The sequence below is a fragment of the Somniosus microcephalus genome, chromosome 6 (genome assembly GCF_052327205.1).
Source record: "Somniosus microcephalus isolate GS21.2 chromosome 6, FLI_Smic_1.0, whole genome shotgun sequence".
NCBI lineage: Eukaryota > Metazoa > Chordata > Chondrichthyes > Squaliformes > Somniosidae > Somniosus > Somniosus microcephalus.
This window is the reverse complement of record NC_140992.1, coordinates 10,312,896-10,327,861: the sequence shown is the minus strand read 5'-3', so window position 1 is coordinate 10,327,861 and position 14,966 is coordinate 10,312,896. Positions and strand designations below refer to the sequence as shown.

The 14,966-nt window shown below is 45.9% G+C and overlaps 1 protein-coding gene across 2 annotated transcripts in view; it reads left to right on the top strand.

Moving 5' to 3' along the window:
* The window catches only part of LOC147115444 (IgGFc-binding protein-like), a 169,140-nt gene that overhangs the window by 111,748 nt on the left and 42,426 nt on the right, over positions 1-14,966 (top strand). For both annotated transcript variants that reach the window (XM_085989698.1, XM_085989697.1), the window contains exons 32-35: positions 1,327-1,454; positions 3,439-3,707; positions 7,527-7,735; positions 14,075-14,219. In XM_085989698.1, coding sequence (XP_085845824.1) covers positions 1,327-1,454; positions 3,439-3,707; positions 7,527-7,735; positions 14,075-14,219 — 751 coding nt within the window. The remainder of the gene's footprint in view (positions 1-1,326; positions 1,455-3,438; positions 3,708-7,526; positions 7,736-14,074; positions 14,220-14,966) is intronic.

Below are 14,966 nucleotides of genomic sequence, written 5' to 3'. Positions count from 1 at the left end.
CCAGCGCGCAGTACTTGCGTATCCCAGGGGCGCAGTTAGTTCGATGCGTCTCCTGGGATCACGTGGGCCATGGGAAGCCAATCGGAGCAGGGAATACACGGCGCTGTATGAATAGCTGATGTGTCCCTACGAGAAGTAAGCATTCCATTGTAATTGTACTTGTACTGGTTACATATGGCAAATAAAATTGAATTGAATTGAATGCTTCATTCATAAGTTTGACAAGAAGTGCTGTCAAAACTTAGAAATACTACGGGCCCCAAAACATCACTAAATCTTCAAATAAATTTTAAAAAAGCATCACATTTTTTAAATAAACTATAAATTACATGAAATAACTATTTTAAACAATAATTTAAATTTTTGAAAAAAATAATTTTATTTTCTAACGGGGCTAAAAATAAACTTACCTTTCTTTAAAGTATTAAAAAATAATAAACCTGTGGAAAAAATGTTTTAATTTTAATTAATTCACCACTTACGCCTGCTTTTTAAATGTGTAACTTCTGGAGACTTACCCTCCTGGGAAAACCTGTAAAAAAAACGTAAGTTCGATGCACACGCGCAGCCTCTCCCGCGCACGCGTTCGACCTCTGAACCCCTTCGTTCAGGGGAACGGAAGTGCCGGTTTCCCACGCATGCGCAGTGCATGCAGGAAACCGGCACTTCCATTGGGCCTACGGGTGAGTACCCCGTGCGTACTCACCCGTGGAGACCCGAATTTCTGGGCCATTATCTTTTTCGTTCACTTAAAAAAGTTATAAGGTTGATTTTCCTTTCCTGGGCCCTTGCTGGACAGGTTCAAAGTACCTGCATGGCCCAGGTACTCTCCTGGCACAGGCCCGCCTCTAGAAATACTCACACAATTGAATTTCGGCTGTTCCCCAGGTCACTGCAGTCTTTCAAGTCTGCGAGGGTACAAGGTCAAGCTCCACTGCCAGATCCTTGGCGTGCCCTCCATTTGGACACCCCACAGACGTACTGAGCGGAAAGTGAGACAGAAAGGATCAGGATTGTCCCCTCCTGCCCTCTCGCCATCCTCACGCCGGGCTTATGGCTATTGGAGTACCATTGATTTTGGGAAACCACAGACATCCCAGGGCAGTGTCATGGGGTTACACATCTGACTCAATGGGCCTCTGCCGCCATCTTCCCTGCATCTGGGAACTGACCATTCCCCAACACATCAAATTGGAAAATCTGCCTTCGTCTTCCTAGTATGAATAAAAGATGCTGTTTTCTTATGTTTTAAATGTAACAGTATACCCTGATCTCATGTCATCTTTCTGTATTATTACTTTTGAGATTCCATCCCTCTCACTGTAGGTGTGTGGAATGTGTGGTAATTACAACGGCCAAACAGCTGATGAGTTGCTAATGCCTGATGGTCATCTTGCACCCAACATAACTCACTTTGGAAACAGTTGGAAGTCAGAGGAATACAGCAATGCAGGGTAAGCTTTAAACCTTTATCTTCCATAGAAGCACTCAAAAGTACGATTTCCTCATTTATTATACATAGGGAATAATACAAAGCTGGGAGTGGACACAAGGCAGTAACATCATCATAGGAACAGGAGGAGGCCATTCAGCCCCTCGAGCCTGTCCCACTACTCAATTAGATCATGGCTGATCTGTATCTCTACTCCATCAAGGGCTTTAGGTGAGGTAAACCTAGGTGATGAGAACAGAGCACAAGTAGTTTTTACTTGTCATCTGAACCTTGAGACAATAGCTTTGAAATTACTCAAGAGCGTCACTTACTTTTTTTGTAATACCGTGCAGTTGGGAGGGATAGTGCTAATCCACGTGAGATATGCACATTAATACATCAATTTAATGTTACGTTGACCTCATATAAATATATCTACATCAACTGATATATAGAAAAAAAATATATTAACATATAAGAACGTAAGAAAAACGGGCAGGAGTCGGCTATTCAGCCCCTCGAGCCTGCTCCGCCATTCAATAAGATCATGGCTGATCTTCTACCTCAACTTCACTTTCCTGCACTATCCCCATATCCCTTGATTCCCTTATTATCCCAAAATCTATCGCTCTCTGTCTTGAATGTACTCAACGACTGAGCCTCCACAGCCCTCTGGGGTAGAGAATTCCAAAGATTCACCACCCTCTGAGTGAAGAAATTTCTCCTCATCTCAGTCCAAAATGGCCGACCCCTTATTCTGAGACTGTGACCCCTGGTTCTAGACTCCCCAGCCAGGGGAAACATCCTTCCTGCATCTACCCTGTCAAGCCCTGTAAAAATTTTGTTTGTTTTAATGAGATCAGCTCTCATTCTTCTAAACTCTAGAAAATATAGGCCTAGTCTACTCAATCTCTCCTCATAGGACAATCCCCCCATCCCAGGAATCAGTCTGGTGAACCTTTGTTGCACTCCCTCTATATCCTTCCTTAGGTAAGGAGACCAAAACTGTACACAATACTCCAGGTGTGGTCTCACCAGGGCCCTATATAATTTCAGTAAGGCGTCTTTACTCTTATACTCAAATCCTCTTGTAATAAAGGCCAACATACCATTTGCTTTCCTAATTGCTTGCTGTACCTGCATGTGCTGCCAGTGGCCCTGAATTTTTTTGCCAGTGGATCTTTCCAGGCTGGAGCAGGTGACATAGCTAACACCTCCCAGTTCGCTGTCCATCGCTTCATCTGGGAGGTTACAGGGGGAAGCAGGAAGAGCGGGCATGTGGTTTTGCCTAGATATTGGGCTTTCCCATGGTGCAGGGCGCCATCGACTGCACACACGTGGCACCGCATATCAATCCTGAGATGTACCGCAACCACAAAGGCTACCATTCTCTTAATGTGCAGTTGGTGTGCGACCATGCCCCGCACATCATGATGGTGAATGCCTGATATCCTGGCAACAGTCATAATGCTAAAAATGATCATTGACATGTTATCATACAAATGCTTAACGTACTTATATCACATTCTATGCTTCTCAGTGGAGAAAGGAACTTGATATGGGCATGTTCATCGTGTTTGAAAACACGATGAACATCAGTCTAAGGATAAGGGGTAAGCCATTTAGGACAGAGATGAGGAGGAATTTTTTCACCCAGAGAATGGTGAACCTGTGGAATTCTCTACCACAGAAGGCAGTAGAGGCCAATTCATTAAATATATTCAAGAAGGAGTTGGATATATTTCTTAAGGCGAAAGGGATCAAGGGATATGGGGAGAAAGCAGGGACAGGGTACTGAATTTGGATGATCAGCCATGATCTCATTGAATGGCGGAGTAGGCTCGAGGGGCCGAATGGCCTACTCCTGCTCCTATCTTCTATGTTTCTATGTTTCTATCACTAACATCACTTATTTTGCAGACTGTTATAATTCAAAGCCATGTATTTAAAGGAAAGGGTTAAATGACTTGCAGTATAATTAAACCTGTGCCGTCTGTTTTTGCTAGCTGTCTGCCAGACAACAGAAAACAAATGGACTTTCTTTGCACTCCAGGAGAGAAGCTGATCATTAAGTCCCAGTGCCAGGAGCTGCTGCACGATGAGTACCAATCTTGTCACCCCCTCGTTAACCCAGATCTTTTCATCCAGAACTGTATGCAAGACATGTGCAAATATAATGGCATGCTTCCAGCACTCTGTGATAATGTCCAAAATTATGTTGATGCTTGTAAGAAAGAGGGAATAGAAATTATATGGAGGAACAATACTTTCTGCCGTAAGTAACTATTCTGATAACTGTTATTTGAAGAATAGAGATGAAAAAGTCAGTGAGAGTTAAACAACTCACACACATATATGTATGTTAATATACAAAAGTATGGTGCAATATAGCATTGTCCACAATATGATACATGAGCACAATAAGGTACTCAATGGAGAGACACAGGTGCTGCAGAATTAAAAGAACAAGGGCCCTGAAATGACGCAACCCTTTTGACCTATGCCCATCATAACGTTAGTGGGAGTACACCAGAAGGTCCAGAAATGCCAGGTCCCAGCCAAGCATCGAAACATCTGCAATGGTCTGTCAAGGGCCTCCAACCATACCAACCATGGTCATCAGTGTGGGAGAGCGAAGGGACTCCCTATCGTGGGAGTTCCCGTGACCTTGGTTCTCAAAAGCACCCAGCATAGGGTTGGCACAGGTCGGCCAGTGGTGGTTGTAGGGCCAACCTGAGGGGGTTTAGGAGAAGATCAAGGCCTGGACCCCTGAAGGCAAGCAAGTAATATATTTCTTTAAAAATGTTTTTAGAGCAGCCCCTTTGCTGGGGCATTATCAGCAAGCTTGCATGGCACCAACAGTGCCCCCCCCACAATGTGTGGCCTACTGTACAAGGCGTGTGCCCTAGATACAGCCCAAGTAAAGCGGGTGCATGCTGGAGGAATTCAAATCAGATGATCATCCCTTGACTCCACATACTCTAGTGGGTCAGCAGCATAGGTCACCAGTGGGTACGATCCTGGCGGAAGTGCCAGGATTGCTGGCCCGCGGATTTTGGGACCCCAATTCTTTACTGTAAAGGACTCGGCTCCAGTATTGTCAGAGTTTAGCTACACGGATACGTTTTTCCTCCCAGAAGTGTCAACTCCAAGCCAGCACAAGATCTACCCCCGAAAAGAGAGACCTTTGTTTCACTGAATTTCTTGCCAAGATATCCTCAGCTTTTTGATCAAGGTGACTCACTACACATTTCCTAAAGACTCCCAAAATATAGTATTAAGCATGATTTTATATCATCGAAGATAAACTCTTGTGGGGTTAATATTCTCTGCTTGCTATTTTTTGCATACCTGTGATGCATTTGCATAAATTGCTGCCTGCAACATTTTAACTGCCATTAGCAGTTTAAAATTAAAATGTGCTATTATTAGCTCACAGAAGGAATTAAATCCAAGGCTGGTTTCTTTTTTCTCATGTTAAGAATAACCTGATCATTAGAAATTCCTCACATCCTGCAGTGCATTCAGTGGTGGCTCACGAGACTGATTCTTCTTTTTCGTGTCTTCTCGTTGTTCCCTTTGGGGAACGGTGTGAAGTAGTGGAAGGATTCGCAGGCTGACTAACAGTCTGACTGGCCGCGTTAATGCACCTTCCATGGCCGCAACCATCTTTATACCAGCGATAGGGTGGTTAGTCCCGGAGGGTTTTATGGGCTCCCACAACCCATACGATGAGGGTGCGGGGCGGGTGAAACATAGAAACATAGAAGATAGGAGCAGGAGTAGGCCATTCGGCTCCTCGAGCCTGCTCCGCCATTCAATGAGATCATGGCTGATCATCCAACTTCAGTACCCTGTCCCTGCCTTCTCCCCATATCCCTTGATCCCTTTAGCCTTAAGAAATATATCCAACTCCTTCTTGAATATATTTAATGAATTGGCCTCAACTGCCTTCTGTGGTAGAGAATTCCACAGGTTCACCACTCTCTGGGTGAAGAAATTCCTCCTCATCTCTGTCCTAAATGGCTTACCCCTTATCTTTAGACTGTGACCCCTGGTTCTGGACTCCCCGACCATCGGGAACATCCTTCCTGCATCCAGCCTGTCCAGTCCTGTTAGAATTTTATAAGTTTCAATGAGATCCCCTCTCATTCTTCTAAACTCCAGTGAGTATAAGCCCAATCGACCCAATCTCTCCTCATATGTCATTCCTGCCATCCCAGGTATCAGTCTGGTGAATCTTCGCTGCACTCCCTCCATGGCAAGAACATCCTTCCTCAGATAAGGCGACCAAAACTGCACACAATACTCAAGGTGTGGTCTCGCCAAGGCCCTGTACAACTGCAGCAAGACATCCTTGTTCCTGTACTCGAACCCTCTCGCTATGAAGACCAACATACCATTTGCCTTCTTAACCGCCTGCTGTACCTGCATGCTTACCTTCAGTGACTGGTGCACAAGGACACCCAGGTCTCTTTGCACTTCCCCTTTTCCCAATCTCCCACACCCACCGGACGTGAGTATCCCGCTGGATGCCAACCCAGAATTCAAAGCCGGAGCTCCGTCTCCACTCGGCGGGACTGTCCCTTCTGACCCAGAGGCAGGAACGCTACCACTGGGCCAAGGACTCACTCCATGAGACTGATGCAGGAACATCATCATTTCTGATGTAACATCGTATTTACCTCACTTTAAGCAATAAGCAAAATCAAGTAAATTACTTCACTCCCATAAAGCTATGTACCTGTAAATCAACTGATGACAGTACAGTCCTTCACTAAAAGATAGACGAGGTGACGTCAGTAACTATACAACATAAAATATCATAATTAAAGTTGTGCAACCTCCTAATTTTTTATAGTTGAATTATTAAACATTATTAGAAATGAATCTGGAGCTATGTGTGATAAATCATGTAAAGCCAGGTTTATTTTGTAATAAATGTAATATGTTAAAAATACAGAGACTTGAGCGCTCCAGTGGCTCAGTAGGTTGATCCATTGAGCAGGTGAGCTGTACAGCCTGGGAAACTCTTGAGTTCAATTTTCAGTCTGTGTTGACTTAATTGACTTCGACCAGAGTGGTATTAAGGGCATGGGAACTGGCCTCAACTCCCAATGTTTGGGAAGTGTAAATCGTCCAGGGTTCATGCTCCTGATCACTATCCAGTAACTGGCTGTTGGGTAGAGGGTAAGATTGGGTTCACTTGTGATAGGATACCCTCTGTGGTAGGATAGCCTATAACATTTACTTTCAAGGCTCACCATGAGCCATGACCACTTTGGGGAGATACTGACGGGTGAGCTGAAACCATGGAACCATATCCCAGCCAGCAGTCAATGAATCATTGCCCTCCGGAGAGATGCGGAGGGGAGAGAATTGATGAGAAGGAAAAAGCAGAAAACTATTATACAAAGAACTGCCCATCCACCAGTCCAAAAGTAGAAATACACCAGGCCAAGTCATTGCGTTCAGCCCACAGGGACCTATATTGTTTAGCATACGAACTTACTACAAAGAACTGGAAACTCTTTTTTATCCGGCACCAACGGGACCGGCGTGGTGCCGGTTTATCAAAAAGTCCGGATTACATAGAGGTATAGTTAAAAGGTATGAGAGCTCTGTACACGGCCACAGATCCCGGCGTCCCTGTTGCACAGCAACAGGTGCAGGAACCCTGGCCACAGACCAAGCGTCCCTGTTGCACAGCAACAGGTGCAGGAACCCCGGTTACACGGCCACAGATCCAGGAATGGCCACTAATATGAAGTAAAACTTACCTGAACCTACTCCTGAATTTTGCCGGTTAACAGAGATTTCCGGTTATTTAGGTGGCGGTAAATCGAGAGTTTCCTGAACTTGAAAATAATAAAGTTGAGCTCTACTTTAACCTGTCATAAAATTGTTATGAATATCTGTGCACCTGAAATTGTTTTGATCGTCTTCCTGCTTGGTTCAGCCTATGTAGAACAAATGATTTGATTCACTCAAGAATCATTGCAAATTACTAAATTATTTGTTCTTTGTTCTTTCACCTAATCTGGGAAACCTCATTAACTGATCTCATGGAAATGTTTTATATTTGCCTTTGCAGCCCTGTATTGTCCACCAAAGAGCTACTACATGACCTGTGCTCCAGCTTGTCCTCCGACATGCAATAATATCTACGCAGGATCCAGCTGTGACAAGCCCTCTGTGTTTATGGAAGGATGTGTATGTGACGATGGCTTTGTACTGAGTGACGACAGCTGCGTGCCGATCAGTGAATGCGGCTGCAGGGACAAAAACGATGATTATCATCGTGTAAGTACATCAGGAAAAAACGTATTTAGACAAGTGGGTTACACATGGTCTTTGACATAAGGTGTCTTGGCTCATTGTGGTGCTCTTGCCTCTGAGTCAGAAGGTTGTGGGTTCAAGCCCCAATCCATAATCCAGGCCGATGTTTCATGAAGTACTGAGGGTCTGCTGCGCTGTCGGAGATGTTGTCTGCTCTCTCAGGTGAGTGTAAAAGATCCCATGATACTATTCAAAGAAGAGCAGGGAGTTTTCTGGCCAATGTTTATCCCTCAACCAACATCACTAAAACATTACCTGGTCATCTATCTAATTGCTGTTTGTGAGACCGACATTACAACAGTGACTGCACTGGCTGTAAAGCACTTTGGGATGTTGTGTAAGGTGCTATATAAATACAAGTTATTTCCTTTCCTTCTATAATTGATTCTGAAAGGATCAAGGTCCCACAGGCGGAATGTCCGTTAATCTCCCATAGTCATTGTTCATCATGGTAAAAGAAAGAATTTAATTTATATACTGCCTTTCCTATCTTCTGGCTATCCCAAAGCACTTCACAGCCAAACATATCTTTTGAACTGTAGTCAATATTGTTATGTAGGCAAATGCGGCAACCAATTTGCGCACAGTAAGTTCGTACCAACAGCAATGAGATTAATAATCAGGTAATCTATTTTTAATGGTGTTGGTTGAGGTATAAATATTGGCTAGAACACTGGGAGAACTCCGCTGCTCTACATCGAATAGTGCCATGGAATCTTTTACGTTTACCTGAGTGGGCAGATAGAGCTTCAGCTTATCATCTCCTCTGAAAGGCAGCACCTCCACTCCATCAGTACTGGATTGGGAGTGTGCTGAAGTCCTAGAGTGTGGCTTGAATCCATGACCTTGTGACTCAGAGACAAGAGTACGTCCACTGACCCAAGGCTGGCACTCATACATACATAGACTGCAAATACTAAGCAATTCAGTAGCTTGTCTCTGTAATCAGTAAACATCTCACACCCATTGTATTGGAAAGTTTTAAATTATTTCTCACTGTTAATGTAGAATATATACAAGGCAGTTTCCTGGATCAGTATGTTGAGGAACCAACTAGAGAACAGGCTAGTATTGTGCAATGAGAAAGGGTTAATTAATAACCTTGTAGTAAAGGGGTCTTTCGGGAAGAGTGATCATAATATGATAGAATTTTATATTGAGTTTGAAAGTGGATTTAGTTAAATCCGAAACTAGGGTCTTAAATCTAAATAAAGCAAACTATGTAGGTATGAGGAGCGAGTTGGCTAAGGTAGATTGGGAAAAGGTATGATGGTAGAGAAGCAATGGCTAGCATTTAAAGAATTAATACATAATTTACAACAAATATACATTCCTTTAAGGCACAAAAACCCCACAGGAAAAGTGGTGCAACCGTGGCTAACAAGAGAAGTTAAAGATAGTATTAGATCAAAGGAAGAGGCTTATAATGTTGCCAAAAAGAGTAGTAAGCCTGAGGATTGGGAAGATTTTAGCATTCAGCAAAGGAGGACAAAGAAATTGATAAGGAAAGAGAAAAAAGAATGTGAGAGTAAATTAGCAAGAGACATAAAAACAGATTGTAAATGTTTCTATAGGTATGTAAATAGGAAGAGATTAGTGAAAGTAAACGTGGGCCCATTAGAGGTAGAGACAGGAGAAATTATAATGGGCAATAAGGAAATGGCAGAGACATTAAACAAATACTTTGGGCAGGAATTTAACTCAGGAGTCGGGTTGAAGGTGGGACTACAACTTTCGGGGTTGTAGTCCCGCCTCCATCGAGATGCAGCCAATCCACGCAATCTTAACTTGATTGACCTTGTTGAGCCCGCCGAGCAGGCCAATTAAGGGCCACCCGGCAACAGGTGACGTCACAGACTGAAATTTCATCTGTCAAGACCTTTTGACAGATGAAATATCAGTGTTTCACAGCTGTTTGAAGCTGTCAAACACTGACAGTCTTACTTCTAACCTGAGTCCTTCTCCACAGACTCAGTTAGAAATCTCTTCAGCACAGAAAGCTGAAGGTTGTCACTTTTGACAGTTCGCAGCCATTCTGCTTTCTGTGCCGGTGAGATGAGGGACTCCTGGAACCTAAAGGAAGGAAGGCTGAAAAGGTAAGAAAAGGTATGTAAAACTTATTTAATCACTTTAGACACACCAAACACACTTACCTTTGCACTCATGCACACAGCACTCACCTGAACACCGACATCTCAACCCCTCCAAGTCCTTCAACCCGACGGCCCGCCTCCTCTAACTTGCCGTGGTTTGGAGCCGTCGGGAATCCCACACTTCAACATCAAAAATAGGGATTAGGCTAAAAACTGCCTGTTAACTACCTGTTAACAGGCAGTTAATTGGCACTAATCCCTTCCCGCCTCGGGTAGGCGGGTCCCAGTGCGGGGCGGGTACCCGCCTCCTTTGAAACTGGTATGAGGCGGGTTTGGGTGCGGGAAGGGGTCTGGACACCTGATTTCGGGATTTTAATCCCCCGCACGCCTCCAATCCTGACTCCACGGCACAATGAAATTCCTGCCCTTTGTATCTGTCTTTATGGTAGGAGACACAAAAAACATTCTGGAAATAATGGGGGAACCAAGCTTCTAGAGAGTATGAGGAACTTAAAGAAATCAGTATAAGTAAAGACATAGGCCTAGAAATTGAGTGCCCTTAGCGCCGATTTTGCGGCGCTAGAGGGCCTAGCGCTGCATTTGGCGCCGGCGCCGAAATTGCCTGGGGCCCTTACGCCGCGGTAGACCGGTAGCGCTGCGCCGGCACCGATGACGTCATCGGTGTGCGCAGCGTCCCGGTTGCCATGCCGACGGGCCCCAGCGCCGAAATTCAGTTGCGGCCGCCTCGCCCGTGACAGCCGCAACTAAGACTCTGGCAACAGAGTCTTACGAGTCTTTGCGCCGGCGCATTAAAGGCCCCGCGGCGGCCGGCCGCTTTCCCGCCGGCCGCCTGGCCGCAGCTCCCTCCCCGGACTTCCCCCCCCGCCCCCCCGGAACAGAAGCAAGCCCGGCACTTGTCCGAGGTGCCGGGCTCATTTTTTAAAAGATTTTCGCGGGCCGCGATCGGGTGCAGGCAGCTCCTCCTTAAGGGAAGGAGGAGGCCTGCACTTCCCGAGCCTGCCGCACCGCATCGGGTGCCGCAGCGCCGGAATTGCGGCGCGAAACGGCAGTTAGCGCCGATTTACCGCCGCAAAGACCCTTCAGTAGCGCCGGCAGCCGTTTGGGCGCGGCCCTGCTGAATTTTTGGCGCGCGCAGGGGGACTTAGCGCCGGCACTAACTTCCGGCGCTAAAGCCCTGGCTAAGCCAAAACTCAATTTCTAGGCCATAGGCCTAGAAATTCAGTGCCCTTAGCACCGATTTTGCGGCGCTAGAGGGCCTAGCGCTGCAATTGGCGCCGGTTCCTAAATTGCCTGGGGCCCTTCCGCGGCGGTAGACCGGTAGCGCTGCGCCGGCACCGATGATGTCATCGGTGTGCGCAGCGTCCCGGTTGCCGTGGTAACCCGGCCACAAGCCGAAATTCAGTTGCGGCCGCCTCGCTAGTGGCAGCCGCAACTAAGACTCCGGCAAACGAGTGTTGCCGGAGTCTGCGCCGGCGCTTTAAGGAGGCGCGGCGGCCGGCCGCTTTCCCGCCGGCCGCCTGCCCGCAGCTCCCTCCCCGGACTTCTCCCCCCCCGCCGGAACAGATGCAAGCCCGGCACTTGTCCGAGGTGCTGGGCTCATTTTTGAAGAGATTTGCGCGGGCCGCGGCCGGGTGCAGGCAGCTCCTCCTTAACGGAAGGAGGAGGCCTGCACTTCCCGAGCCTGCCGCACCGCAGCGGGCGCCGCAGCGCCGGAATAGCGCCAGTTTTCAGGCGCTAAAACCCTTCAGTAGCGCCGGCAGCCGTTTGGGCGCGGCGCTACTGAATTTTTGGCGCGCGCAAAGGGACTTAGCGCCGGCGCTAACTTCCGGCGCTAAAGCCCTGGCGCAGCGCAAACTCAATTTCTAGGCCATAGTACTGGAGAAATTAATGGGACTAAGTGGCGACAAATTCCCTGGACCTGACGACCTGCATCCTAGGGTTTTACAAGAGGTCGCTGCAGAGATAGTGGATGCACTGGGATTAATCTTCCAGAATTCCCTAGACTCTAGAACAGTCCCCAAGGATTGGAAGGTGGCAAACATAACCCCGCTATTTAAGAAAAGAGGAAGAGAAAAAACGGGGAACTATAGGCCCGTTAGCCTGACATCAGTAGTAGGCAAAATGCTAGAATCTACTATTAGGGACATGGTAACAGGGCACTTAGAAAATCATATTATGATTAGGCAGAGTCAACATGGTTTTATAAAAGGGAAATCGTGTTTGACAAATCTATTAAGAGTTTTTTGAAGATGTAACTAGTAGAATGGATAAGGGGGAACCAGTGGATGTAGTGTATTTGGATTTTCAAAAAACATTTGATAAGGTGCCACACAAGAAGTTATTACACAAAATTAAGACTCATGGGAATTGGGGGTAATATATTAGCATAGATTGAGGATTGGTTAATGGACAGAAAACAGAGAGTAGGAATAAACGGGACCTTTTTGGGTTGGCAAGTTGTAACTAGCGGGATATCGCAAGGATCTGTGCTTGAGCTCAGCTGTTTACAATCAATATTAATGACTTAGATTTAAGGGACTGAGTGCAACATATCCAAGTTTGCTAATGATACAAAGTTAGGTGGGAAAGTAAGCTGTGAGGGGGATGCAAAATGGCTGCAGAGAGATATAGACAGGTTGACTGAGTGGGCAAGAACATGGCAAATGGAATACAATGTGGGGACGTGTGAAGTTATCTATTTTGGTAGGAAAAACAAAAAAGCAGAATATTTTTTGAATGGTGAGAGACTGGGAAATGTTTGCATTCAGAGGGACCTGGGTGTCCTTGCACACGAATCACAAAAAGTTAACATGCAGGTACAGCAAGCAATTAGGAAAGCAAATGGTATGTTAGCTTTTGTTACAAAGGGATTAAAGCATAAGAGTAAAGAAGTTTTAGTACAATTATACAGGTCATTGGTGAGGCCACACCTGGAGTACTGTGTACAGTTCTGGTCTCCTTACCTAAGGAAAGACTTTGAGGGAGTGCAGCGAAGGTTCACTGGACTGGTTCCTGGGATGAGGGGATTGCCCTATGAGGAGAGATTGAATAGACTAGGCCTATATTCCTTAGAATTTAGAAAAATGAGAGGTGATCTAATTGAAACGTATAAAATTCTTAAAGAACTTGACAGGGTTAATGCTGAGAAAATGTTTCCCCTGACTGGGGAATCTAGAACACGGGGTCACAGTCACAGTTTCAGGATAAGGGGTTGGCCATTTAGGAGTGAGATGAGGAGAAATTTCTTCACTCAAAGGGTTGTGAATCTTTGGAATTCTCTACCCCAGAGAGCTGTGGATGATCAGTCGTTGAGTAGATTCAAGACAGAAGCCAATAAATTTTGGGGAATTAAGGGATATGGGGATAGTGCAGGAAGATGGAGTTGAGGTAGAAGATCAGCCATGATCATATTGAATGGCGGAGCAGGCTCGAAGGGCCAAATGGCCGACTCCTGCTCCTATTTATTATGTTCTTATGTTCTTGATAGTCAGGAATAAAGTACAGTTTCAGCCACTTAAAAGGCAGGCTTACTTTGCAACAGAGAAGCTGCTGAGGCAGAAAGGCCAGAAATTGTATCGATTGAACTAAGTGAATCTGATCATAACTACTGTTCCACCTTACTGTGAAATAAAGCAACTCAACGATTCGAACCAAGGCCCGTCTCACCTAGCGGTAACTCGATCCACTAGCGATGAGATTGAAGGAATACATGTGGGAAATATGTGAAGATCTGGTCTGGATCACAAGGGGATGCTATTGTTCCATCCCTGGGTTATGCCACCGTACAATTAGATACAAGGCAGAGAGAGACAACTCCTGCAAAAGTAACTCGCTTAGACCGCTTAAGGCAAAGACTGGCGCTACTGATCCTGAGAAGGTGCCCACAGCATGTGAGCTTGTAACAGACCCTTTAATCAGAACAATAAGTTCTGACGACGAGTCCCACATGGAATGTTAGCCTGTCAATTTTCTTTTCAGAGTCTGATAGACCTACTGTGTATTTCCAGCATTTTTTGTTTTTATCTGATATTGGTGCTCATTATTAATGATGTTGAGTTTTTTTTTGGTAAAGATATTGTAAAGCATCGGTGGAAGTTGTGTACCATTCCTTACTACAAATGTGCACTGTATAGCCCAGTCATATGGGCGTATTTATATAGCTTTAATAACATTTGTGTCCAACTTTCAGCTTGGAGAGATATGGCTGACTCCACACTGTGCCCAAGAATGTAGCTGTAACAAAGGCAGTGAGATAAACTGTGCAGACTATGGCTGTAGACCTAATGAGAACTGCAGCCTGAAGAAAAATGGGCAATATATCTGCAAACCCACTGGTGTGTAACTGAAAGTCATATCGACTATATTCTTCAGGATGTATTAACATTTGATGGATTGTTTTTAATAAAACCAGACTGTGAAATGTTCACCCAATGTAATTTCCCCCAAGAGGGTAAAGTGTTTGCGAGTGAACCAGTTGACTCATTGCTACACTGCTGTCTTCTGTTGGTCAGTTTTAGCAATTAAGAGATGTGCACATTATTTTACGCAGTTTGTGCTTCGATAAATCCCCTAATTTTCTTACTTCCTTTTCTAAAGCCACTAGTTCTTACTTTGGTATTGTTCTACCAGCACTGGGCACTCTCTGATACCTTGCTCAAGGGGTCTTTTCTTCTTGTGTGAGCCTAGACAGTGAGGGCTAAAAATTGAGTAGCGCCCCAACGCTAACTTTGCCAGAAAAATTAGCGTCCCCACACCGGAAATTGAGTGGTTGCGCCCCAAGAGGGAAGCGGGGCACTACTGGAAGCGCCCCGCATCCCTCTTGGGGCGCTGTGAGTCAATATTGCGGCGCTATGCGCTGCGGCACGTCGCGTTGCAGTATTGCAGGCCTTCCTCCCCTTCTTAAAGGGGAGGGGCCTAGTGCAGCGCGACCTGGGGCCCAGCTGGGCCCCCAGGGATCGGGAGTGCAGGCAAAAGAGCCCCGGCACCCAAGAGAAGTGCCGGGCTCTTGGAGCGCAGCCAGCACTCCGCGAGGAGGGCGTTTCAGGAGGTCTGGGACGGGAGCGCAGGCAGGAGCTGGCAGG